This window comes from Cenococcum geophilum, assembly GCF_001692895.1.
Source record: "Cenococcum geophilum 1.58 unplaced genomic scaffold K441scaffold_9, whole genome shotgun sequence".
Taxonomy (NCBI): Eukaryota; Fungi; Ascomycota; class Dothideomycetes; order Gloniales; family Gloniaceae; genus Cenococcum; species Cenococcum geophilum.
In genome coordinates this window covers 38,392-62,914 of record NW_027137567.1, presented here as the reverse complement: position 1 = coordinate 62,914, position 24,523 = coordinate 38,392, and the positions used below count along the sequence as shown (strand labels likewise).

General features: G+C 50.3%; 9 protein-coding genes across 9 annotated transcripts; 6 read left to right on the top strand and 3 right to left on the bottom strand.

Moving 5' to 3' along the window:
* Positions 1–53: 53 nt before the first annotated feature.
* On the top strand, positions 54–2,249 carry K441DRAFT_694021 (acetyl-CoA synthetase-like protein). The gene is made up of 3 exons (XM_067652692.1): positions 54–668; positions 719–1,618; positions 1,671–2,249. The coding sequence occupies exons 1-3, from the start codon at positions 135–137 to the stop codon at positions 1,929–1,931; spliced, it is 1,695 nt and encodes a 564-aa protein (XP_067506904.1). The 5' UTR covers positions 54–134; the 3' UTR covers positions 1,932–2,249.
* Positions 2,250–3,278: 1,029 nt separating this feature from the next.
* Positions 3,279–4,657, top strand: K441DRAFT_630306 (oxaloacetate acetylhydrose). Its single transcript, XM_067646266.1, has one exon. The coding sequence runs from the start codon at positions 3,609–3,611 to the stop codon at positions 4,470–4,472; it is 864 nt and encodes a 287-aa protein (XP_067506903.1). The 5' UTR covers positions 3,279–3,608; the 3' UTR covers positions 4,473–4,657.
* Positions 4,658–5,491: 834 nt separating this feature from the next.
* On the top strand, positions 5,492–6,807 carry K441DRAFT_694019 (U1 zinc finger domain protein). Its single transcript, XM_067652691.1, has 2 exons — positions 5,492–5,571; positions 5,626–6,807. Exons 1-2 carry the CDS (start codon positions 5,548–5,550, stop codon positions 6,421–6,423), a joined length of 822 nt encoding a protein of 273 aa, XP_067506902.1. The 5' UTR covers positions 5,492–5,547; the 3' UTR covers positions 6,424–6,807.
* A 109-nt stretch (positions 6,808–6,916) lies between these two features.
* K441DRAFT_655226 (WD40 repeat-like protein) lies at positions 6,917–10,492 on the top strand. The gene is made up of 6 exons (XM_067647815.1): positions 6,917–7,070; positions 7,153–7,227; positions 7,302–7,520; positions 7,573–9,758; positions 9,948–10,263; positions 10,318–10,492. Exons 1-6 carry the CDS (start codon positions 7,034–7,036, stop codon positions 10,416–10,418), a joined length of 2,934 nt encoding a protein of 977 aa, XP_067506901.1. The 5' UTR covers positions 6,917–7,033; the 3' UTR covers positions 10,419–10,492.
* A 607-nt stretch (positions 10,493–11,099) lies between these two features.
* Positions 11,100–14,669, top strand: K441DRAFT_547389 (RIC1-domain-containing protein; the record flags this gene model as incomplete). The annotated part of the gene is made up of 5 exons (XM_067642907.1): positions 11,100–11,495; positions 11,552–13,002; positions 13,039–13,310; positions 13,360–13,847; positions 13,908–14,669. 5 exons carry the CDS (start codon positions 11,100–11,102, stop codon positions 14,667–14,669), a joined length of 3,369 nt encoding a protein of 1,122 aa, XP_067506900.1.
* Positions 14,670–16,292: 1,623 nt separating this feature from the next.
* Positions 16,293–17,417, top strand: K441DRAFT_463462 (uncharacterized protein; the record flags this gene model as incomplete). The annotated part of the gene is made up of 2 exons (XM_067641797.1): positions 16,293–16,449; positions 16,540–17,417. Coding segments are annotated over 2 exons (1,035 nt in total), but the record flags the coding sequence as incomplete, so codon positions are not given.
* Positions 17,418–18,680: 1,263 nt separating this feature from the next.
* On the bottom strand, positions 18,681–19,149 carry K441DRAFT_547494 (uncharacterized protein; the record flags this gene model as incomplete). The annotated part of the gene is made up of 3 exons (XM_067642915.1): positions 18,681–18,735; positions 18,820–18,902; positions 19,039–19,149. The coding sequence occupies 3 exons, from the start codon at positions 19,147–19,149 to the stop codon at positions 18,681–18,683; spliced, it is 249 nt and encodes an 82-aa protein (XP_067506898.1).
* Positions 19,150–19,470: 321 nt separating this feature from the next.
* Positions 19,471–22,640, bottom strand: K441DRAFT_655222 (uncharacterized protein). The gene is made up of 7 exons (XM_067647814.1): positions 22,007–22,640; positions 21,386–21,947; positions 20,865–20,959; positions 20,591–20,771; positions 20,457–20,537; positions 20,045–20,390; positions 19,471–19,972 (listed from the first exon to the last, which is right to left on the bottom strand). The coding sequence occupies exons 1-7, from the start codon at positions 22,591–22,593 to the stop codon at positions 19,911–19,913; spliced, it is 1,914 nt and encodes a 637-aa protein (XP_067506897.1). The 5' UTR covers positions 22,594–22,640; the 3' UTR covers positions 19,471–19,910.
* A 352-nt stretch (positions 22,641–22,992) lies between these two features.
* Positions 22,993–24,259, bottom strand: K441DRAFT_630291 (eukaryotic translation initiation factor 3 subunit 3). Its single transcript, XM_067646265.1, has 3 exons — positions 24,176–24,259; positions 23,659–24,128; positions 22,993–23,596 (listed from the first exon to the last, which is right to left on the bottom strand). The coding sequence occupies exons 1-3, from the start codon at positions 24,227–24,229 to the stop codon at positions 23,029–23,031; spliced, it is 1,092 nt and encodes a 363-aa protein (XP_067506896.1). The 5' UTR covers positions 24,230–24,259; the 3' UTR covers positions 22,993–23,028.
* Between the last annotated feature and the right edge of the window lie 264 nt (positions 24,260–24,523).

Below are 24,523 nucleotides of genomic sequence, written 5' to 3'. Positions count from 1 at the left end.
TAGCTCACGTTCCAAGTAGATATGTAAAAGATGATAAAAATGATTATGAGGTTAGCAATGTACCTGCAAACGTTCTGTTCTCAAACCCTTCCCCGATTTCTGCGGCCTCATCACATCAGCCCAATCGCGTCATCATGTCTACACTTATGAGCTGTCTGTCTGCGAAGACAGAAAGTCCTGCAGTTATAATACCTAATGAGACAAATTCTATCATTGCTTCACATAGTCAATTGCTCGACCACATTCTTTCATTTCAGAAGAAGTTAGCAGCGATTGGGATATCGCCAAAGGAAGCCGTTGGCATCGCCCTTCCAAACAGCCTTGAATTCATCATATCCTTCCTGGCGACATCGCTTCAGCGAGCAATTTGTGCACCACTAAATCCGGCGTACAAGCAGGAAGAATTCGAGTTCTATCTTGAGGATCTGAAGGCTCCTTTAGTCTTGGTACCTAAAGGTGCGATTGCTGGTAATGGCGAGGCAATTCGCGCTGCGAGAAAATGCGGTGTGGCAATCGCAGAGGTATACTGGAATGGGTCTGAGGTATCTCTGGAAGTAGGAGAGCAAGATGGACCACGGAATAAGAAGCTTGCAGAGATGGAGAAGCCTGAGGCTGACGACGTCGCTCTGATCCTACACACTAGTGGAACCACTGGTAGACCAAAAGCTGTATGTGCACGCAAGTTCGTGCAGAGACTTTTTATATTAACAGTCCGTAGGTCCCTTTGACCCATAAAAATCTTTGCCAAACTATGGCAAATATTCAAGCAACATACGACTTGTCGCCCACCGATCGGACCCTGTTGGTGATGCCGCTTTTCCATGTTCACGGTCTCCTCGCTGGCTTCCTCTCTCCGTTGATGAGCGGGGGGTCCATTATTGTCCCTGCTCGATTTTCAGCCTCCGAATTTTGGCGTGACTTTGTCACTCATGAGGCTAACTGGTACACCGCCGTTCCCACGATCCACCAGATTTTGTTGAAAAATGATCTTCCATCTCCAATGCCAAAGATTCGGTTTATTCGATCCTGCTCCTCACCATTGTCCCCGACTGTGCATAATCAACTAGAGACGCTTTTTGGAGCTCCCGTGTTGGAGGCATACGCGATGACAGAGGCTGCCCATCAAATGACGTCCAACCCCCTCCCTCCTGCAAGTCGGAAACCTGGCTCTGTGGGTCGTCCTCAAGGTGTTGAACTCCGGATCATGGATGATGAAGGCGAGAGTATTCCTCAAGGAAAAATCGGCGAGGTCTGCATCCTAGGTCCCAATGTCACTTCCGGGTATATCGGTGAGGGTATCGCGTCTCCATTCACCAAGACCGGTTATTTCCGTACGGGTGATCAAGGCTATGTTGATGAGGAAGGATATCTTTTTCTGACAGGTCGCATAAAAGAGCTCATCAACAAAGGCGGTGAAAAGATTAGCCCAATTGAGATCGACAACCTTTTAGCCCAGCACCCAAGCATACTTGAGGCAGTCAGCTTTGGTATTGATGACGAACTCTATGGTCAGAATGTGGCGGTTGCTATTGCTCTCCGGGAAGGAACAACGCTCACTACAGAGGAACTCCTAGCTTGGTTTGGCGAGAGAGCAGCGAAGTTCAAGATTCCCAAAAAGGTAAGTCTGCTTTTCTCTTGAACTTCATTTCCTGACCAACTGACTATGCCAGGTCTTCTTCACCGACAATATGCCCAAGACCGCTACAGGCAAGGTCCAGCGTCGGCACGTCGCAACAGCCATGATTGCCAATGAAAAGAACAATCTTCCAGAATCGAAACCCACGCCCACGGCCTCCTCTCAGATAGAAGAAGTGACAAATCTGAACCGTTTCTTGACCTTTGGTCGTTCCCTAATTTCTTATGTTGGTAATCTGTGTCAAGGAGTTTTGGCGTTTGTCCAAGGATCAAAGAAGATGAAGACGGTCCAATAAGGGGCTTTTCAAGCTTGAGGAAAGGATATCTTCGCTGTATAAAGGATTTGGACAAATGAGTGCTTTCCTAGTCCTTTGTGTAAGATGAATGTAGGCTCTCATTAAATAGAAATGAATTCGATGAGGTTTTTCCACAACATGAGTATATGGGAGGTGTAGTCTTATTAGGCTGTAATACAGAAGATAATCGACGTGGAAACATTAAAACTTTCCACGTATTTTGTTATATATGTGAAAGAATCTAAAGGTACACTAAGAGGGATCAGTTACGTAGAATCCCTAGATGGCTGTGTATAACGGTTATGATGGATCTCCATGAGCGGATAGAGTGGATGTTGAAAGTGGAAGAGTCGAGGTTTCAATTTGGACAGGTCTTGGCTCGCTTGCCCCGGTTTCGTCGATCGATTTCAACGACGCTTCGTCAACATCTGCTCATCTTTGTTGGACATATATAGAAAGCCTCATCTAGGCATGATTCTAGAGGATCCTAAATACATCTCTGCCCTTAAACCTGAATACTAAGTCTTATGATTTCACATGTCATCTTGTCTTGGCAAAAACCTGCTTCATAGTTGTCTCTCTTTCGGTGGATCACTTTCTCAAACCTATCAAGGGGTAGTGATGCGCTCTTCCTGTACACTTGTCGAGGTATTTCCTTTTGAAAAGAGCCCGGAAGTTGGTCGAACGAAATGCCATCCTCCAGGCGACCTGAGATGACAGTGAATCTCTTAGTCGGGATCCGAAAGCCTTACGACCCGAAAATCAAATACTCGCAATCCGAAACCTTACTACAGCCATAAACGGTGCCTTTGCGATAGCGAATTAATCGAGAAATTCCACCTGCGGGTAGTTTCATTGCAAGGGTTGAGTAAGGCCGTCGTACCTGCATTGCTAAGAAAAGATTACGGATTGAAGGAGCCCAGACACGCCCCACGAGATACACTCGAAAGATTCGAATCTGGCCTAGCCCCGGTACTCCATAGCATTTTGAACTTACTGCTTCGCCGTCCCTACTACTCGGGAACCGACATATAATTCTACATAAAAATACAGTGCACAGGTAACATTTCTACACTCGACAGCACTTTTCTTCTTCTCCAAGTGCTAGTCATTATCCCTCCTTTCCCTTCAATTCCTCCTTAATCTATCTTCTGTTCCCTCATGGTTATGATGCAAACAGTAACTGATACCCCGCAACCAAAAATGGACTCATACGATGTCTGTCTTTGGCGCCCATTGCCCCTTAATCAAATCACTCCTTCGGGCAGCCTCGCCACAATGCTTTCACAAACCGCAGATTTAGAAGCAAAAGAGGCACCAATTACACCTTCAAATGAAATTAGTTACTCGTACAAGCCGTCCACTCCTTCCGAACTGACACCCCCTGGCTCCGTTACTCCTCAGGAATCTGCCTCCACAGATGGGTCCATTTGCGGTGAAGACTCTGCTTCATCTGATGATTCGGCCTCTACTGCACCAAGCGTAGATGATGCTCTCGCTGAGCTCGAAGAAGCTATCGAACTCAAGCCAGAGACCGAAACACCGGAAACCGCGAAGCTGGAGCGCGAAATTCCTGAAGTTATTGTCGACTCTCCCGAACTTGCTAACTCCGCCGTCAAAATCCGCGCACCTGAAATTTATGACGCTTTCGCTCCCGCTGCAACACGGCTGCGTTACATGATTAAAAATTCTTCCGACATCATAAAATGCCCGGGCGTTTACGACGGCCTGTCCGCTCGAGTTGCCATTGAAGTCGGCTTTGAAGGCATGTATATGACTGGGGCAGGCACCACTGCTTCACGCCTAGGCCAAGCCGACCTAGGTATCGCACAGCTCCACGATATGCGCACCAACGCAGAAATGATTGCGAACCTGCGCCCGGACGGCCCGCCCTTAATCGCTGATATGGACACAGGCTACGGTGGTCCCATTGTTATTGCGAAAGCCGTGCAGCAGTATCACCTCGCTGGAGTCGCCGCTTTCCACATCGAAGACCAAGTGATCCAAAAGCGATGCGGCCATCTCTCGGGAAAGGAAGTTGTCGACGTCGACACATACATCCAGCGCATCAAAGCCTGCAAGGTCGCCGCTTCACAGCTGCGCTCTGACATCATCGTCATTGCGCGCACTGACGCACTACAATCTCGTGGCTATGACGAATGCATCGAACGTCTGCGCCGTGCGCGAGACGAGGGCGCTGACATGGGCATTCTTGAGGGTGTCAAGACCAAAGAGCAAGCGGCGCAAGCAGTGAAGGACCTAGCACCCTGGCCTCTCTGCTACAACAGCGTTGAGAACGGCCACTCGCCCTTGATTACTGCCCAGGAAGCACAAGAAATGGGCTACCGGGTAATCATCTTCTCGTTTGCTAGTATTGCGCCAGCGTACGTGGCGATCAAGAGCACGTTTGAGTGGCTAAAGGAGATGGGAACTACCGGCAGTAGTGTGACCCCGAAGACAATTTTCAATGTTTGTGGCTTGAGTGAGAGCATGGTGATTGATGAGGCCTCTGGAGGAACGGCATTTGCTAAGGGCGTATAAATAAATGCATTACAGACTTGTGGTTACTAGAATGGTGGTGGATTATGTGGTTCATCTTTGAATTACGTATCCCCTTTGATTGTTGGAGTTTGCGGTTATGTATGATTTTTCCTTCTTGTAGTAAGCATATGGGCTATAGAACTTGTGTTAAATAAAAAACTAAGCAAAGAGACACTGATACCACTGTCATCTTTCTTTGGACTGTTGATAATGGGCCTACTTTAGGAGAAGCACCATATGAATAAATAAAGATGTCAGCCACGATCCTTCGCCGGCTGCTATGGTCGTAACCTTAATCGAACCCGATGAGCTAAAACAGTTTATGAGAGGTTTAGTTTCAATGCACAGAAATTTTGCTAGCCAACCAGAATAGCTAGATGATTCCAAATTTAAAGGAATGTTGAGGCAGTCGTCTCGGCGCCGATGTTCTCGTTGCTCGTGTTGTCCTCAGAAGTTTCATGGCTTCTGAATCGCTTTAGCTCGCTCTCACTAAGTTAACAATTTTTTTTCCCTTGATATTGCACTCACTGCTGGTGCCGATCGGAAGACCAAAAGATAAAAAGAATGATGACTGTCTTATTGCAAGAGGCCCTAGGGCCTCACTATATACACTAAGTAGGTGGCAAAGACTGGTATCTCAAACCACCCATGGATACGGATAGAGGGTGAGGTTCTTTATGATGAGAGACCGCTTATTTGAGCGGCCCGATTAATACATAAGAATCCCAAAACGAATTTGGCACACTTAGAGGGTAAAACTAAGCGGAAGACGGTGATGATACTATTTATCTCCTTGCTGCTGAATATGGAGAGCATCAAGGTTAGTGGTGCAAACCGTAAAATCAAAGTAACACGCTACTTGTTTGCCTAAGCTCCAGCCAACCTATCGTGGACGACCTGCGATACCATTTCAATTTTTTCAGATGATCGTTATTGTGAAGAGGTTGTTGTGAAAGCGGAGTCTCCGTATCAATTCGTCGTTGGCGATAGAAGCTTGGCATTGAAATCGCCGCAACAACGTCCAACCATACCGCGTTCGACTCTGCAGCTTGTCTGAATATTTAAGTTGGAAACTATGGCTGAATACTGGAAATCCACAGTAGGTGTTCCTCCTTCCCGTGTCTTACGTCCCACCGCTAACTTGGATCACTAGCCCAAGTACTGGTGCAAGTTCTGCAAAACATTTGTCCGCGATACGAAATTTGAGAAGCAACAGCACGAGGCCACACCGAAGCATCAGAATAGTATCCAAAGATCGCTCCGCGAACTGCACAAAGGCCATGAGCGTGAGGAACGGGAAAAGCAACGGGCCAAAGATGAGGTCGCGAGGTTGAATGGCGTTGTGTCTGGCTCTGGTGCCTCAAGTGCCTCTAAAGATCCGCCTTGGAAAAAAAATACGCCTGTATCAGCGGCCCCAAAGCAAGCAACCCCAGAAGAACGGAAGCAGCAGCTGGCACAGCTTGCTGAATTGGGCGTTGCGGTTCCGGAAGAGTTTCGACGGGAGATGGCTATGGCTGGAGATTGGCAGGTCTTGCCAGATAATCCAGCGGGTTCGGGCCTAAACCAAAAAGCCCAGGATGAAACACAGCCTCTCAATATTGGTGTGAGAAAACGGAAGCTGGAAGGGGAGGATGATGAGGAAGATGCGGCGCAAACGATCACAAAGAAAAAAGGCTGGGGCCAGACCTTTAAAGCCTTTCCAGGCTCGAAAACTGGTGAAGAGGATTTGGATGCGCTTCTAAACATATCTAAGCCAGATCAAATGCCAGCGATCAAAGACGAAGCGGAAGTAAAGGACGAGCCTAATATAAAGGAAGAGACCGGAGAACGAACGCTCGACGACGTTCCTTCTTCAAATGCAGACGTCTCTGACCAGACTATCAAAGCTGATCTAGATACGCCTCCGGCTGCCGTTGTCTTCAAAAAGCGTAAAAACAAGGCCATACGATAGAAATGAGACTAAAATGGGGCATAAGAACTGAGCTAAGCCGCAGTCTCATTACCATCCAGCCACTGAACGCAAACCAATAGTAGAGGCCCAATTGGCCAGGTCGATTATGGATATCCCAAGATCAAATTCGACATGACGAGCACTTAGGCTCTGTCGAGTGGGCGGTATTAATAAGACATATGACAGATAATGGCAGGTCAATCGGCTGCATAACGTGAGGCAGCTAGGTGCTCGCATGCCCACAACTAAGTGGAACTGGGGTTAATCACCTCCATAGGCAGTATGGAACTAAAGAGGATTTAATCAAATATATGTACCTCTGCGCATCAGTAGATACCATTTTTATAAGGCTCTTAATTATGTATAGATGTAACTCTGCGCAGCCAATATCGACTGTTCAATAGCTCTCGCTCGCATTCAGCCCTGTCTCTTGGCAGGCGGTCAACCGCCAAGCCGAGAAACATGAAACGCGTCTCACAAACCAACTCAGGGCCGCATTACGGCCACGACAATTCACTACCACGCAGGGCGCCGCAGCTCTATTTAGGTTATCGCCCTTTCATCTTTGTATCTCGAGCATGACGAAGCAGTTCGGCAATCATTCGCGACAATGCATCTCGTCAAGCCTCTGTGGTTGACCCATCCAGGTAGCACCTCCTGCGACTCACAACTCTTCTACTGGGCATCTAGGATTAAGCGCATTTACTAATCCACTGGTCCTGTTAATAGGAGAACTTAAAGATTTCGAAGTATATAGCTGCCATGTCTCGCCAGATGGTACTCGACTGGTCACAGCTGCTGGAGGTTGGTATACGCATATGCGCACAAGCCTTACCAAAGCGCGCAGCTTGAAGAATCGTTCTAACAGTTCGCAATAGACGGACATGTTCGAATTTGGTCAACAGAAGCTATTTTCAATTCCACAAACTCCGATTATACGAAGCCGAAGCAACTCGCCGCAATAAGTCACCATTCTGGCACAATTCATACTGTTCGGTTCTCTGGAAATAACAAGTATCTTGCCTCAGGCGCAGATGATAAAATCGTGTGTGTCTATGTTTTGGATCCAAATCCGCCTACCCACGCGTCTACATTTGGTCTGTTAAATTGTGATCAGTTTAGGGAGTGAATACTGATATCCTCTTCAAGGGTCGAACGAACCTCCGCCGGTAGAGAATTGGAGAGTATTGCGCCGTCTTATAGGCCACGACAATGATGTACAGGATCTAGGCTGGTCTTACGATTCGTCAGTTCTAATTTCAGTGGGCCTTGATTCAAAGGTTGTTGTTTGGTCGGGACATACGTTTGAGAAGCTGAAGACTCTATCAAACCACCAAAGCCATGTCAAAGGCATCACCTTTGACCCGGCGAATAAATACTTTGCTACTGCTAGCGATGATCGAACTATCAAGGTCTTCCGTTTTAGCTCCCCTCCCCCGAATGCGACTGCGCAGGACCAAGTCAACAATTTTATGCTTGAAACCACCATTGCCGGTCCCTTCATCGCTTCGCCACTTACCACATATTTCCGTCGATGTTCCTGGTCTCCGGATGGGAATCATATTGCCGCGGCAAATGCAGTGAATGGGCCTGTCAGTTCTGTGGCAATCATAAGTCGAGGGACTTGGGACAGTGACATCAACCTGATTGGCCATGNAGGGCCTGTGGAAGTATGCGCGTTTTCCCCGAGAATGTTCTACAGAGAGCCACTCACTCAGGAACATATGGATAGCAACGGGAATCCCACTTTGCCGTCGGTCACAGTGGTGGCATGCGCTGGTCAAGACAAAACTCTGAGCATTTGGAATACGAGTTTTGCTAGGCCCTTCACAATTACACAGGAACTCGCGATGAAGTCTATCTCAGATCTTGCCTGGGCGCCAAATGGGGAGACCTTGTTTGTCACAAGTCTTGATGGGAGCATTATGGCAGTGGTTTTCGAAACTGGGGAACTGGGCTACCCTGCTTCAATGCAAGAGAATGAGAGGTCTCTTTCCAAATTTGGGGCAGGCAGGAGAGCTGGCGTAGTAGAAGGCACAGACGCCCTATTGCTCGAGGAAAGTAGTAAAGCTGGGGAGTTGAAAGGAGTCCAGGGAAGGATGGGGGCTTTAATGGGTGATAGTGGAGCTCATGCAGCTCCGATAACAAACGGTACAAACGGATCAACACCAGCGCTTACAAATGGATCCGCTCCAACAGCAAGCCAAGCACCTGCAGAACCGGCCCCTGACAGCAGGGTCGACAAACTGAAGCAGCGTGTGACTGTAACAAAGGATGGGAAGAAGCGAATTCAGCCAATGCTGGTCTCTGCATCTTCTGGACTCGCGGAATCATCTCTGCCGCAAACACATTTAATATCGGCTGCTACTACAGGGGTCCGGAGCGATAATCCGCACAACATCCTTGATCTATCAAAACCCTTTGATGGATTTCCAAAAGGTGGCTTAGCATCCTTGCTAATTGGGAACAAACGAAAATTTGCTGAAATCGAAGGCGATGAAGACCGCAAAGTAGAGAGACGATTAACTGGCGCTGCCCGCAACGGCGGTGCTGCTATCGTCCTCAATGGCGCGGATGGTCTAATACCACCTGCATCTGCATCAAAGGCTATCGACAATGAGCCTCCAAGGGCTCTACGACCTGCAATTCTCAACCCTGCTTTAACCGTTAGTCAGGTTAGACTTGCCGTACCGAAGGTCAGAAGCGTTATTGTGCGAACTATGGACGGCAGCGAACCGCCTCACGCAAACGGAGTAGACGCGGCTCCTGGGGGCCGAACAGAGCCCGCTAATGAAGATGCTGTCATGCTAGAAGCTAGAAATGCGTCTGGGCCTTCGCGTACTGGAAGACCACAAGACAACGACCCTACTCGGATGAACTGCACTAAACGAGGCCAATCGCTTTGGCAGGACTACCTACCGAAAGCTGTGCTCCTTTTGACTGGCAACACCAATTTCTGGGCAGCAGCATGTGAAGATGGTTCAATATATGTCTGGACTCCCGCCGGTCGCCGTATCCTTAACTCGCTTGTTCTTGAAGCCCAACCTGTCATCATGGACTGCAGGGGATGGTGGCTTCTATGTATATCAGCTATAGGCATGTGTCATGTCTGGAATCTCAACACGACGTCTTCGCCTCACCCTCCTGTTTCTCTCGCTCCAGTCCTGGACATTGCTGCGCATGCCCAAGGACCTCATCTAACACGATCACCCGGGATTATATTCGCTCGTCTCAATTCAGCAGGACGAATAATTGTAGCCATGTCAAATGGCGACGGCTACACATATTCACCTACTATGTACGTGTGGCAACGGATATCCGAGTCATGGTGGGCTGTTGGAAGTCAGTACTGGAACACTACAGATTCGTCCGTCGGGAATCTGAAATCTTCAAGCGATCAAGCCAAGGCTACGGAAGACAACGATGAGGTGTCGCTAGAAAACATATCCGCTGGTATCATCCCGCTTCTGGAACGTAACACAACAAACCATACACTTGTTCAAGGGCGAGCGTACTACTTACAGCGTCTAATCAAAGCTCTAATTTCTGCTGAAGGCTATGAGAGCTTCGAGGCAAGTGTTTCTGTAGCACATCTTGAGAACCGTGTAGCGGCCGCGGTGGCTCTGGGTGCCCGAGAAGAATTCCGAATATACCTTTTCATGTACGCAAAGAGGCTTGGCGCAGAGGGTCTGAAGGGGAAGATCGAGGAGCTTCTGAGGAGCTTACTTGGGGACATTTTCGTCGATGTTAGAGAGCCGAACCGAGAATTAGAGAATTCAGAGGAAGAGCTGTGCGGTTGGAAACGGGAGGAGCTGCTGAAAGAGGTTGTACTTATACTTGGTAAGTCCCCTACGCAGAGGCTATTTGGATATAAAATTGCTAACAACCTAATAGGAAAACACCGAGACTTGCAACGGATCACTGTACCTTATGCTCGGCTGCTCGGAGTTATTAATGAGCGTCCAGATGATCAAGGTATGATTACAGACATGTAAAATTATTCCTCGGGCATACAGTGGGCGTTTGGGTGTGGGATCGAACTTGGCAAGCATGTACATGATATCAGGGTCTGGAATAAGTCAATATTTCGAGGCTGGACGACTGGCCAAGCGTAATGGGTTTTACATACGCCTGAAATAAAAAATGAATTCTCTGAGATTGCTTTGATTGCCTGTGTGCGCTTATTTCCTGCGCTCCTCTAGACCTCGACTGTCGCAGTTGAGAAGAAACCAACATCCCTGGTTGATTCGGCTAAATGACTCTTTGAATAAAGCAAAGATACGGTTATCGATCAAATGTGATAAGAATGGGATAACCAGAGAGGGCAGAGTAACAATTCATGGAAGCTTAGAGTCTTCACCCAAGTTGTGATTCTCTAGGGTGTACACTTAATCTCAGTTTCGACAGACGTCATTCTTTGCTGACGGACAATTATCGAAGCCCATCTTCGGCAAAAGAAAAGTAATATCTGAAAAAGAAAGATTGCTGTTGCGGTCGGTGTAAGATATATGCACAGCCTCCACCAAGCAATCGGTAAGCCACCGCACTAACGCACGTCACTGTCAGCGCCCCAGCACTCTGCCAACTACCTGCAGCTTTACAGCTCTCACGGTTCCGACGAGTACCAAATTGGGATGGAGTCGCGCAAATGCAGCTATCAATCTTGTTAGAGAGCCATGACGTATTGGCCCATCTCTGCTCCCTCCGTCTACGCCGCCAGCAAGCAGAAGCTGCCCGAAGCATGCATTGCAACTTCAGACGACGGCGTCAGCCACCCGGGGCAATTGCAGACGCACCCTGGTGCTAGCTATGGAGACGCCCAAGATGAGGATCCGGAATCGACTGAGAGCTCAGCGGATCCCGTTACAGAGGATGAGGGTGAGGATGCAAGACAAAGACAAAGACGAATGGACGATGACGAGAAGAAATCAACAGCAACCAAGGATGTTCCTCCGAAGGAGTCTTCTTCTGAAGAGGACATATCCGGTGAAATTATTGGAATACGCGTCACGCGGAGTGGGCATATGTTCGCGACAATTACACACTCTACCCTAACGATATGGCAGACAAAGGTAGCGTTTTGAAACCCCTTTAAGGCCAATTTCAATGTCTCTGACCGGGTTGTTAGCCTACGGCAATTCTTGCATCAGTACTACGCTCAGATCAGTCTTTGAAAACTTATGGACCTAACATCACTCTCCTCCTACGCCCCGATTCGGCCATCTTTGTCGTGCAGACTGCCCTAGGTTATCTTATTACCTATTCCCTCGCCACCGACCCTACCTCCCGCGTGTACAGAACACAATTTGCAAATACTACTGGTGGGCACCCACGACGGCATAGTGTAGGAGGTTACAAGACACATCACAGCACGGAGGCAAATGCGGGACCGGGAGAAGGCAGCGGAGTGCGGGAACTCAGTCTGCGCTTCCGCATGGTTATTAGGGTTGACGCCGGGATCGCTAGAGCATTGGCATTGGACGACGAATTAATAGTCGCTACGGAGAAACCTGTGGCGATTCAATGCATACGATGGGCACCGGACAGCACGGGAAGCCAGACAAGCACAGAACTGCTCAGCCGAATGTCGTGGCTGGGGAAGAAAGCAACAATTGTTGAGATGATTTATGATAGGCCTATGAATCTTTCCACTTGGATCACAGGAGACGGGAAAGCGTTCGCTGTCCAAAGGCTGGCACCGACTGCCTCTCAGGATTCAAAATCACAGCAGAATCTATTTCGAGGTTATGCTTTCCACTCGCCCGAAGGTGGAGGAGATCATGGAATCAAAGCCGCTATCAATGCCCGGTTCTCGTTAATTGCTGTTGGCTGTTCAAACGGAGATATATGCGTGTATACGGCACGAGACTATACTGGGAATATACCTTTGTCTCATAAGCTTCGACCTAGTACTACGACTACTTCAGCGGGAGGCCTGAACTTCCTCAGTTACTCTCCTGACGGATACTGCCTGTTTGCTGGGTACGAAAATGGGTGGATGATGTGGAGCGTATATGGGAAGCCAGGTGCAAGCAGCTTCACTACAGATCGTTCTCTATCAAATCTTAACGGAGAAGGTTGGCTGCTAGGCATCCGTGACGGGTTCTGGATCGGAGGTGGCACGGAGATTCTTTTGCTTGGAAAGGGAGACAATCGGTTGTGGATGCTTGAGATGGCTCGTAGCGCCATCAATGGTTGCTTCTCCTCTGCCAACGTGTCACGACCTTTGATGCAAACAAACTCCGGTTTCCTGATGTACCGTGGGTACGATTTGCCTGACCTTACCACGATATCTGCAGAGGTATCTCTCTGGCATCATGTCCAAGTACCGGCTCACTACCTAGTCGACCAATGGCCTATTCGGAGCGCCGTGATCTCAGCTGACGGCAGATATGTGGCTGTGGCAGGCAGGCGTGGGCTTGCACACTACAGCGTAAACAGTGGAAGATGGAAAACATTCGAAGATCCGCTGATGGAGAACGAATTCACGGTTCGAGGCGGTATGTGTTGGTATCAACACGTTCTGATAGCAGCCATCGAGTCAAGCGAATCTCACGAGGTAAGCCTTCTCTTATCTGCGTCTCGCTCTTTATTCGGTATAATCTTATTCTAGAGTCAGATCCGGATTTACTCACGCGAATTGGCTCTTGATAATTCTCACGTAATGCACGTGGAGCAGCTCCCCGCACCTATAGTACTGATCGCCCCTTCTGGAGACGACTCGCTCTTAGTGTATACATACGAGAACATACTCTATCACTTTATCATCAGCGTTGCCAATGCATCAGTAAAACTAGTGCAGGTTGGCCAAATAGCCCTCCATGGAATAATCCGTGCGCCGCCTCGGGTACGGGCCTTGAGCTGGATCCTGCCCGAAGACCAGCTACGTAAGTGTCGCGTGGAACTTCCCAATGAGGGACCTGCTGACAGCCACAGATCACGGTGATCCGTCTCAAGATGTTGCGGTTGCTGCCATTCTTTTTCTCGTAGACGGTAAACTGGTTCTTCTCCAACCAACCACTACCGAAGGCGGAGAGTTGAAGTATGAAATGCGCATCATAGCTCAGAATGTGGAGTATTATGTGCTTATGCGAGACAACCCGTCATTCAACCTTGACAGCCAGGAAGACTCGTTACCGCCGAGCCCGTCTGCTGGATTGGTAATGAATGGTGTGCACGGCCATGATCTCAAGGATTCCTTATGGTTCTTTGATGGGTGTGATGTCCGGGTTTGGGTTGATATGCAGGATGTTCTATCCTCAGCAACGATTGAGCTGGGCAGGGATCTTCCCACGGCAGTTAAAATCGAGGTCGATTTCTATCCCCTGTCGGCGTTGATTAATAAAGGCATATTGTTTGGTGTTGAATCGGAACTGGTTCAACGACGAGACACCAGCTTTGGCTATCTTCGCTTTGGAACTCGGGTGAGTTCGGGACCGGCTCTGACTAAATGGTCTTGCTGCTCACTTTGCTGACACACGCAGACGCATCTCTTCCTCCCTGCGTTACTCCGCCATCATCTCTCGCAATACAATTCCCCTGCGGCCCTACACTTGTCACACCACTACCAGCAGCTGCTATACTTCCCACACGCATTGGAGGTCTTACTGCATGATGTGCTAGATGACGAGGTAGACTCTTCGCCGCCGCCTGAGCAAGCACTATTACCCAGCGTGCTCTCGTTCCTCTCCTCATTTCCCCAATATCTAGATATTGTGGTGCAGTGCACGCGCAAGACCGAGGTGCGGTTGTGGCGTACGCTGTTCTCTTACCTTCCACCGCCACAGGAGCTGTTTGAGGAGTCGCTGCAGAAAGGCTCGCTGAAGACAGCCGGCGGATACCTGCTGGTGCTGCACACGTTCGAGGAGCTAAGCTCGAGCTCGCATCAATTGGTGCGGCTGCTGCAGCGCGCCAAAGAGGAGCGGGATTGGGATCTGTGCAAGGAACTGGCGCGGTTTCTCATGGCTCTGGACGAGTCCGGAGTAACGCTTCGGGAAGCTTTGGAGATGGTCGAGCTGGGGTCGCCTGCGGATAAGCGGGGCGCGGAGGCGAGCTTCATGTTCGATCGGTCGCGGCTGCGCGTGCCACGACAAAAGTGGAACGGGGTCGGGATTGATTTTTCCACGGACGAGTCGAGCAGCCGCAGCCCGACTAGCGCCAACTCGGTGGGCGACGGTGGCAGCGGCAGCGGCAGCAGCAGCAGAGGCCAGCTCGACAGGTTCGGTGGAGATATTGAGTATGCATAGCTAGTGTTCGAAAAGGCATAGGGCTTACTGCATTTGTTACATTTTGCTGCGGGTGCCTGTTAAGGCTGCCGGTTGCCGTGCCGGAAGACCTGCATCGAACTCGCTTGGTCCCAGCGGGAGTGACGCGAAGGAGCGAAAAGCGTTTGGTGTGGGAGACTTGTGGGGCAAGTGCGGGCGCAAGTGGGGCGTGTGCGGGCGCAGGTTTTTGTCGCGGATCTAAACATGCACACCGGAGCTGGTCTTGGGAGCTTGGGAGCTTGGGAGTGTGGGTCCTGTTCAGACTACTGCCAAGGCAGGCCAAGGGTAGGTCAGGTTAGGCCAAGGTAGACAGGCGGTCTGTTCCGGCACGCAATCTGATTCCCTCATGTGCAAGAGTAAGCCTGGCACGTGAAGCCGTCTTCGCGCGTCGTTGCGGGCTTGTTACTGGCCTGTCTCCCCGCCTGTCAGTGCGCGCGCGCTCGCTCGTCCTCCAGAGTTCGTTACACACACGCACCCTTGACCGGTATTGCATGGCGCCCTCTCGAGCCCTCCAAGCCCTCGCGAGCCTTCTCGAGACCGGCGGGGGCGCAGTCCCCGTCGCTTGCTTGCGAATGATGGCCAGACTCTCTCCGTCGTAGCCCACCATTGTGTCAAACCTTCCAACCCTTCTGCCCGTTGCCTGCCTCGAGCGCCCTCAAGAGCTGGTCAGCATCCACCGCCATTGCACCGCCTCTCCACAGCCAATGCGCCATCATTGCGCTTGGGCATCGTGATACACGTACCGTCAACGATAAAACCCTTCGTCGCCTTTCCGAGAACCCTTGTCGTTGTCCCATCAGTTCGCCCACATTCCTCTGTTCGCCGGCGCTTGCGCACACCCGTGCTTTTTGTTTCACTTATACACCCCCTTCCTCATTTAGCCCCTGAGTATGAAAGCCTTCCACATTGAATCGCAAACACCACTTCCAGCCCGCCACTAGGATCATGTCTGTGCCAACCGCAACGACCACGCTCTGCCTCTCAACTGGAGACTCTCGGTTGTCTCCAGCATCTACTGATTCAGCTCAATCGTGGCATCCATACGGTGCGAGATCCAGCTATTCCAGAGACGCTCAGGCTAAGCCGCTAATCGCTGCAATCCTTACAGCCGTCGAAGGCACGGTCGACCAACCGGAAAATTTTAGAGATCCTGGGACCACCAGAAGCCGACGGAATTCTGTGAATAATAATAATAGCGAGATTCTTCAGTGGGTTACCTCTACCGATCTGGATGGCTTTAAAGATAAAAATGTGATGAAAAAAGTCCGCAAGGCGGCCATGCACGACTATTTGAGAAAGAATCTAAAGCATCCTGCCTGTCTACACGGAAATGGAACTTATGAACAGAGGGTAGGAGATAGGATTCCCAGCGTAGGCTCTGGCATCTCAGACGGCCAAGAGCCCTCATTGACATCGAATGAGCGGGCGCTACGAGTTATTAACGGGGGGAGGAGTCGAAGGCCCTCACCGCAGTCAGACTTGACGCGATCAATAACCCATGTGGAAGATGAGGATCCGCCTTTAGGTTCACTGGCTGTTCAGTCCCCAAACTCACCTCAATTGGGGATGGAAAATATGATATCTATTCCTATATCTATCCCTGTGCAAACACCGGTCGTCGTACCCCCACGCCTTGGACGGCTACCTTACGACAGGGTTACAGTCGGACCTCTTCAATCTCTTGGAGCACCTTTAGATCCGTTTCGCACTATGCCCCAGGTATCACATCCTAGGGTTTCTATTGAGGAGCTGAAGATTCATTGTGAGACATACCGATTCCGTACACCCTCTACTTTCTGGGGCGATATTTGGCCCTGCTCCATTGTATCAATGCAGTACTAACACGAACCAGGCAGTAGGGTCTTCGGGACAAAGGCGATGGGATTGAGTTGGGTACCAGCACTCATCCGAAGCCGCCATGCCTTTCTTAGTACGCTCTGTATCGCTTCCACCCACCTAGATGCCATCAACAACCGCCCCACTGAAAGCATTGAAACAATTGCATTACGGCAAGAGGTTATACATCTCATCTCCCAGAGTCTTTTGAACCCGAACCCGCTTACCCGCACCGATGACTTTACCATCATTGCTCTTGTGCAACTCATCTGCAGTGAGATTGTTGCTGGCAATGAGACTGCGCTCCACTATCACGAAGACGGCATGGAAAAGATGGTAAAACAGCGCGGAGGTTTGGAGCGACTAGGTGTCGGTGGAGAGCTGGCTTCAGTCCTAACTTCCGTTTCCTTTCAGTCCGCCATCTTCCGGGGAACCCAACCCAAGCCTATTTACCTAAACTACTGCAAAACGCTCCCGCACCGCACGGCCTCACGCTCGCAACCCATCCCCGAATCCCCACTCTTCTGCCCGCGCCTCGACTTCGAGACCATCAAACACCCAACGCGTTGCGCAAAACACACGCTGGACCTCCTAACCGCCGTCCGCGACATGACGGACCTCTTCCTCGACAACGGCAGCACCATCTCGACTGCGCAAAAAGACCAGCAGCTGGACCTCCTCTGCCACCGCATCCTCTCGCTACCCTCATCCACCCACTACCCGCGAGCCAGCAACCCCGTCTACGGCGACTGGACCTACGAAGCCTGCCGCATCGCGGCCGTCATCCAGGCCATCGCAATCACCAGGCGCATCCCGCTCTCCCAAGCCTGCGCCGTCGCCGCGAAATGGCAAGCCCACCCCCCGGCATCCTCCGCCTACTCATACTCCGCATCCCCTTACTCTTCTTCTTACCTCCACCCCGCTCCACCCCGCCCCTACCGCGCCGACTCCGTCTTCCACACCCCATCCCCTCCCGCCGACTCGCCCCTGCTGCCATCATCCCCGCTTCACGCCCTCCGCGCCGCCCTCGACCGCTCTGACCTCTCCAACTGCTGGGACGACATGGCCGGCGTGCTGTTATGGGTCGCGCTGGTCGGCGGCGCGGCGGCGCGTCCCGGCGAGGCTGCGCGCCTCGGCGACTGGCTGCTGCGGAAGTGGCTCGTGGCCATGTCGGTGCGCTGTTCGATTGTGTTGGCGTTTGGGCATGGCGCTGCGGTTGTTAGTGCGCAGCGGAGGCTGCTAAGGGTTACGGAGAGGATTGCGTTGGAGGCTGGGGCGGAGGTTAAAGTGGGGAGGAAGAGGCGGATTGATGAGGGGGTTGCGGGGTTGGGGGTGGCGGGGGGAATGGGGATGGGGTGAGGAGTTAGAGATAGGGGGAAGGGGGATGGAGGTGAGTGGTAGGTGGGTGGGATTGGGGTGAACGACTTTAATGGGTTCTATGGCGGAGTTTCTAGAGCGGAGTTTAATGAGCGCGTGGCCCGATTCCTTTGGTTGTTGGGTGGTAGGGCGGGAGTAAGAGTTGGGATATCTTTGGACGCGGAACGAAGAACGATTACGGATTTGGATTTGGATTTGGGATTTTTTTCCTTCCCTTTTTTCGCACCTCCTTTCTTTTTTTTCTTGAATATGATTATTGTAACTACCACCCGGAAAGTGGTAGTGGGGTATCACGATACCCCACCCCTCATCCCCTATTTTCTTCTACCGGAACATATTTCTATCTCCTCTAACAACAACTATCCCTTCTCGCCTCTCACTGCGGTTTCAATGGCAAAGGCGAAATTGAGAGCTCAGAACACGGTTCGTCGCGCAAGCACAAAATTTTCACGTTCTTCGAGAAACTTCTTTTCTCACTCTTGTTTTCATTCGGATGATTCGATCTTCTATTCTATTGGCACTGGTGCTATTTAGGGGTTTTGAGAAGGGGGTAAATAGGTAGCGTAGTCCTACACAATCCAGCGCAAAAAAACCTCCCCGTCCCCCGTGAGTGCCAGTTACCCCATCACGCAGCAATGCACCTAGATGAACGCGCCCCATGCCCACCCCGATGCCATGTCCATCGTGATATCGTTAACCCCCCACCACCACCACCACCACCACTAACAACCCCTCGGCCAGCCCAGCCCAGCCCGATCCTACCCCACCACCACGCAGGGCCTATCCGTGCGTGACGTTCGTGACGGTGCCGTCGTCGGCGACATGGACGTTGAGTCTAGCGGCGCTCCGTGTCAGCATTTACGCTATTTGCTCCCGTGCGAGTCTGCTTCCTCGGACGGGGCATGCGGCTTGGGCGTACCTGTCCGGCCTGAAGTCCATGGTCACCGCATCGCCCTCCTTCACCACGCGGGTTTCCTTGGGGAGGTCCGACTTCGCGAAGGTCTGGTGCGTTGCCGGGCATGTTAGCTCGACTGCTTCTAGGCTACGAAAACCGGGTTGAGATTGCAAAAGGGAGGGGGGAATGTATATGGGGGTTCTGGTGGACGGCAAAGGCGAGGGGGAAAGAGGGTGGACGAACCATGTTGTCGCTGGTGTCCCCGAGCTTCTTGCCCATGAGCTGGTTCTGCCAGTCGGCTGTCTTGTCCTTGCTGCCGCCCTTGGACATGAGGCCTGGGACTACGAGAGGCATGGTTGCTGATATATAATTCCTTTTTCCTTTGGTTTTGGGGGGGTTTGTTTAGTTTATAATATAGAAGCTGGAAGTTCTTATTTTGTTTGGGAGAGTGATTGTTCTGAGGAATTTAATTAAGTAGATTAAGTTGGGAATTTTAGTGCTTTTAAAGTATCCTTTTGTTTCTTGGTGCAGGGAAGGCTGGCGTCACGAGCTGGGTGACGTCACGGCATGCGAATACAGTCTGGAGGCGATAGGTCAGGCCATCTATAGTCGACGTTCTGGAACAAAAATAGAAAAGCAGTCCCGAGCAGAAATGGCATAGTCACATCCGCTTGTCGTTGTTTAATTAGTCTGGTAGAGGATATATTCCAGCATATCAAACACTAGCTACGCATACCCACTCAATCCTACCCGTTTCTCGTTGTTTCACCTACTCAAACTAGTCGTATAGTCATTAACATTAATAACTCCAAGAATCACTACCGTGCTATTCAGCTCAATACTCCATCGAGGCCTGCTCCAAACTGATCCCAAAGGGGGAAGAAATTAAGCATTAGCTCCATTAATCTTCACACCATTGCTACCCCACCCATTGAAACGCATTCTCCATAAGAGCTTCCAGTAGACCTGAAGGCTGGGAAACCCCACTGCCCTTGAGCCAAGATATAAGCAGGATGAGAAAAGTACTTTGATTTCCGGCATGTCTTTGTAGAGAACTTGCTCCCACGGCTTCAAGTCAGACTCAAAAACCCCTAAACAGTGTGGGTCCAATGATCTCACGGCAACCCACGACCTGAGTTGACCGCATTAGCCAGCTGGGACGTGTTCGGACGATTCTCTGCCCATCCACATTAGCCACTGTTGCTGACCCTAATATAATGCATAAACCCTAGCTCTGGGCAATACTTACCAGCATATCTCTCATAGCTGTCCAAATAAAGCTCATCCGTGCTCGTCGTTGCCTGCACGTGCTCATCCATCTCAATCGCCTCCACCCATCTCGCCCAGCGGCTATTGGGCTCTGGCTCCGGCCAGCCACGATAGGGCTTTAGCACGCGGTTGAGACGGATAACCCAAGGCGCGATTTGCACATCCACAAACGACATGTTCCGGCCCAGGAAGAAGGGCCCGGTAGGGTCGGTGGCGTCGACCAGCTTATCGATTTCGGTCTTGAGCTCTTCGGCGTGCGAGGTCTGCTTCGAGGAGTCCTGCTCTTGCAGGAAGCGGTAGAAGCTGGGGATTATATGGCGGTTTATCTGGGCGAAGATGTATTAGAAACTGTAATTTATAGTGCCTGAAGATGTATCGATGGTTGCGCTCACATGATCGCTCCAGAGGCGACAAGTAGCTCGACCTTGTGCGTCCGTAGGTAACAAAGGCTGTCCGATATTGAGATCCTCGAGCTGCCGAGATGTCAACGTTGATGTTCAGAAAAACACATGGTTCACGAGCGTACATATTCCATCAATACTGAGGATTCATGGCAAGACCAAGTGGGACCATGGCGCAGCGCAGGCACCAACCCCCGGGGATTGACATCTAGCAAAGATTGCGGCTTCTTGTATGGATCGACTTCAATATACTGATATATGGCCTGCTTCATCTCCAGCGATATCCAAACACGCTGAACGAAGGGACTAAAACGACAGGATTAGCCGAGAAACGGGGCTGACGTCACCAAGCTGGAATGGGATTTGACGATGACTGCATGAACCTTTAATCAGACTCACCAGAAACAACTGCCATATAACTTAAGGTCTTCTTCTTTACTGTGTTTCTTGACAGTGTTTGAAGCATTGCCAGTGGCCTTCTTGTGGTATGTCTTCTTTTCAGATTGATTGTTCTGGTTAGCGTCCGTCATTTTGGAGGACAATTTCGACGTCGTATGAACTGAAGAGTTAAATGAAAAAGATGAATAAGACAGAGTCTCTTGACGTAAGTGGCTTGGCACTTGACACGGCTTGCAAAGGTGGAGGCACAAGTGACTTGGAACAGCGCGATATCTTGACTGAGCACAGAAATAGTGTACGTGATGTAGAGATGGTGGAAGAGGTGATGATTTATGTCCATATTTCATAGTGACCGAGCCTCCAAATAAGAAAATGCAAGGAGCCCCGCAAATCTCCGTGATCTTCCTAGGTTCTCCGCACCTGGAATGACGTGACAGAATTGATGTCTTTCCAGGGCCCAAATATATGCACCACAACATCCTATAAAATTTATTCGAGTTTAAGAGACATTCCGGGCTCACCTGGGTCTTTTTCTTGTCCTTCTCGTTCTTTGCCATCCACCGAATAACACTGTTCTTCTTAACACGGTCGCTCTCTTCCAATGTGTGCTTATGAGGCCCAGCAACTCCATCGCTCTTTCCATTTCCCCCATTGCCATTAACCCGCTGTATTGTATAGTATTTGCCTCCAGAGGGCGATTGATTCAGCGAAACTGCTGGCCCAACTGTGGGCATAGACCAGGGCGAGACCTGGCTTGGGGATGCCAAAGCTGACTGAGGCTGAGGAAAGAAGCTATTCGCGTTCAGCGTGTCCAGCGGAGACTGTTGGTTTGATGGCGCATAGAGCTCTGGAGGCACCGCTCCAGCCATGTACTCTGTAATCTTGATCTTCACATCACAGAGATCCCGCTCGCGGGCAGTGCGCTTGCGCTTCTTCTTCTCAGGATCGGTCGACTTCTTCGTGCCCGGAGGACGCCCTTTCAGACGACAGTCCCAGTAATGTGATATGAAAGGCTTGCGCTTGTATTTCTGAGTTGAGCGATGCGAGTAGACATTGTCAATATGAGGGAAGTAAGTTTGGAATCTATATAGACGCTAGCTATCAGTATCACTGCTTGAGTCATGCGGGCTTGCAATACCCACTGGTCTTCAGTCAAGACAATGGTATCATCCACATCGAATAACTTCTCCCGCCAGGCCTGTAGATCCGGTGGATGTGGGATAATTTTCAGGCCTTCAAACTGACCATCACTCTTGAAAATGGTGTCCTCTTGATCTGGAATCTGCACAAATTCATTATCCTGACTCAAATGCGAAAGTTGGCTTGGCTGTGGCCTAGGAGTATTGCCAGCGCCTCCGAGATGGCTCTGCTGCGCCGCCAAAATGCCGAATTGACATCCATTATCTTGATGTTGCGGATAAGCTTGAGGAGCAAGGCTTTGTTGCAGATGGTGGAGGTGAGGTAGAGCGCCGTGATTGAAAGGATTTGGTCCTTGTAGAGCATGGGGGTGAGGAGCATCACTTAGCTCATGGTGGAATCGCTGCTGGTGGAAGAGGGTGCTTGGATCTGCTGCATCCAAGCCTTGCAAATTAGGTGCGAGAGATTGAAGTGCATGATGGTGCAGCTGAGCATCTTGCGGTTGGTGGAGCGCCTGCAAAGTGGCTGGTTGTAGCGTTCTTAGAGCAGGTGGCAGACCATGGTGCCGCAGAGCTACTTCGCCTTGATCCATGATCAAGTTTTCGTCGCTGCTTTAAGCGTCTTCTCACGATGCCCGATGCCAAGGCTGGAGATCGAGGGAATCGGACGTGAAAGGCTAAGCTTTCCCACTCGGCTCTTTATTTCCAGCCTTGGAGGTTATGTCCAACTTGTACCTTTTCTCTCAACCTGGCTTCTATAGAACCCCGTCGCATATTTATTGGCGATATTAATGAGATGGCCTCATCCAATATTGTAGAAAGCTTATTTCACCATCATAGTAATAATATAGTCTTAAGAAGAGGCTTGATTTTTTATTCTACTAAGCTAAATGCCCGTTTCTCGCGCTCGCGTTGATAGCATCCCGCCAGAATCTACCATCATGCCATCATAACGCCGTGCCCATGCCAAACAGAGGGTAGCACGCGCATTCGGATTAAAGGAAAAGAAAAGCCGGCCGATCCATAATCTACTCTCCAGGGAGTAAATTGCTCTTTACCGCAAACATTTTTGCGCTCACACTAGCGGTAAATCCATCTACTTGCCTAGCATATTGCTCAACTTGCCTCGAATTAAGCAGCACCTCCAGCCGGCTTGGCTCCTGTGGAAGCTTGAAAAGCCTCTGCCACTCATCTTCTGGGAGTGGCGCTTGTTTTGCAGCCGCTCTAGCGGCATTCTCCGCTTTTCGCTTTTGCTGCCATGCGGTAATCTTCGCTTGTTCACGACCAAGCGATCGCTGGTAGTATTGGTGGTTGTTGAGTTCCGTGTGATGGTTCTCAATGCTTTCAAGGAGAAGGTCACAAGTTTTCTCAAGGAAGGGATCGATTGATAGGTCAAGCGAATCGAAGTTGGGGTATAGAGGTGGTTGCGGAGTGTTGGGATCTTGCTGGAGTGCAGCGAGATTTGGAGGGAACGGCAGCTCCTCTGGCGCGTTCGACGGAAGTTGGTGGAGGAGGGAAGTAAGAAGGTGTGAGTTGTGGATAGTCAGAGGAAGTTCGACTAGAATATCTTGGTACCGAAGACCGCTCTTCTGAAGGCTGCGATACGGTCAATACCCTTCATACCTCTTTTCAAGCTATTAAAGACGGAGTATTCCTACCTTTCCGTTGTGAACTTGCCCTCCTTATATGCAGCCATGAAGCTAGGAGAAAGTCTGAAAGCTCTTAGGCTCAAGCTTCCCTGTGAACTCCTGCTAACATCATGCACTAGCGCCACTGTCCTCTCGTTCATTTCCTTCTGATAAAAGTACTGATTCTCGATTGTGTTCGCGTTGACGAAATTTCCCATGCTCGTGCTGGTATACCAGCCCACATTGTTCGCATCCACATTCACTTCCCGAAGAAACTTAATCATCTCGTTCTGATATGCGGCGTTCGCCTTTGCGCGGGGAGCAGCCGCGGCCAAGTTCGATGTTGAATCCTGGTGTCCGTCTGTCGCAGGGATATCGACGGTGGGAAAAGGGAAGGTGTTGGTAATTTGAAGAGTGCCGTTCACATCCATTCCTACGAGAGAGCCCGTCGCTGTGGTGGGAAACGTTTGTGAAGAATGCTTTATGATTTTCATAACCACCTACTGTTGTTAGTGGGGAACTGTGTCTTTTGCGGGAAGGGTCTTACCAGCGCCTCGACTTGCACCGCACGAAACGGCGAGTCTTTCAGAGTGTCTGCCATAGTGGTGGATACCGAGAAGCCGTGTGGAAGAGAGGGGTTCGTAGAATGTTGCCGCAAGTTCACCAGAATTTCCACAGTGAGCGCCAAGACGTCTCCTACCAAGTTAAGCGAAAAATGTAGTATCACAATTGCTGCAAGTTCCCTGGTATTCTCAATACAATTCATAACTATCATATTATATTGTAATATTGCTTCAAATTTGCCTTCCATACAAGAAATGCGAAAACGCTCAGTATGGTAAGAATATGGAGCAGAACATATTTACAGACAAATAGTGCGCCTCCCTCTAAGATC

Coding starts and splice junctions, on each gene's coding strand:
- K441DRAFT_694021 (XM_067652692.1), top strand. CDS start 135: ATGTCTACACTTATGAGCTGTCTGTCTGCGAAGACAGAAAGTCCTGCA. Junction 669..718: donor CCACTGGTAGACCAAAAGCT/GTATGTGCACGC, acceptor AACAGTCCGTAG/GTCCCTTTGACCCATAAAAA. Junction 1,619..1,670: donor AGTTCAAGATTCCCAAAAAG/GTAAGTCTGCTT, acceptor TGACTATGCCAG/GTCTTCTTCACCGACAATAT.
- K441DRAFT_630306 (XM_067646266.1), top strand. CDS start 3,609: ATGATTAAAAATTCTTCCGACATCATAAAATGCCCGGGCGTTTACGAC.
- K441DRAFT_694019 (XM_067652691.1), top strand. CDS start 5,548: ATGGCTGAATACTGGAAATCCACA. Junction 5,572..5,625: donor CTGAATACTGGAAATCCACA/GTAGGTGTTCCT, acceptor TTGGATCACTAG/CCCAAGTACTGGTGCAAGTT.
- K441DRAFT_655222 (XM_067647814.1), bottom strand. CDS start 22,593: ATGGATCAAGGCGAAGTAGCTCTGCGGCACCATGGTCTGCCACCTGCT. Junction 20,391..20,456: donor GTCGCCTCTGGAGCGATCAT/GTGAGCGCAACC, acceptor ATCTTCGCCCAG/ATAAACCGCCATATAATCCC. Junction 19,973..20,044: donor CAGCTATGAGAGATATGCTG/GTAAGTATTGCC, acceptor GTGGATGGGCAG/AGAATCGTCCGAACACGTCC.
- K441DRAFT_630291 (XM_067646265.1), bottom strand. CDS start 24,229: ATGGCAGACACTCTGAAAGACTCGCCGTTTCGTGCGGTGCAAGTCGAG. Junction 24,129..24,175: donor CGGTGCAAGTCGAGGCGCTG/GTAAGACCCTTC, acceptor TAACAACAGTAG/GTGGTTATGAAAATCATAAA. Junction 23,597..23,658: donor GGCAAGTTCACAACGGAAAG/GTAGGAATACTC, acceptor ACCGTATCGCAG/CCTTCAGAAGAGCGGTCTTC.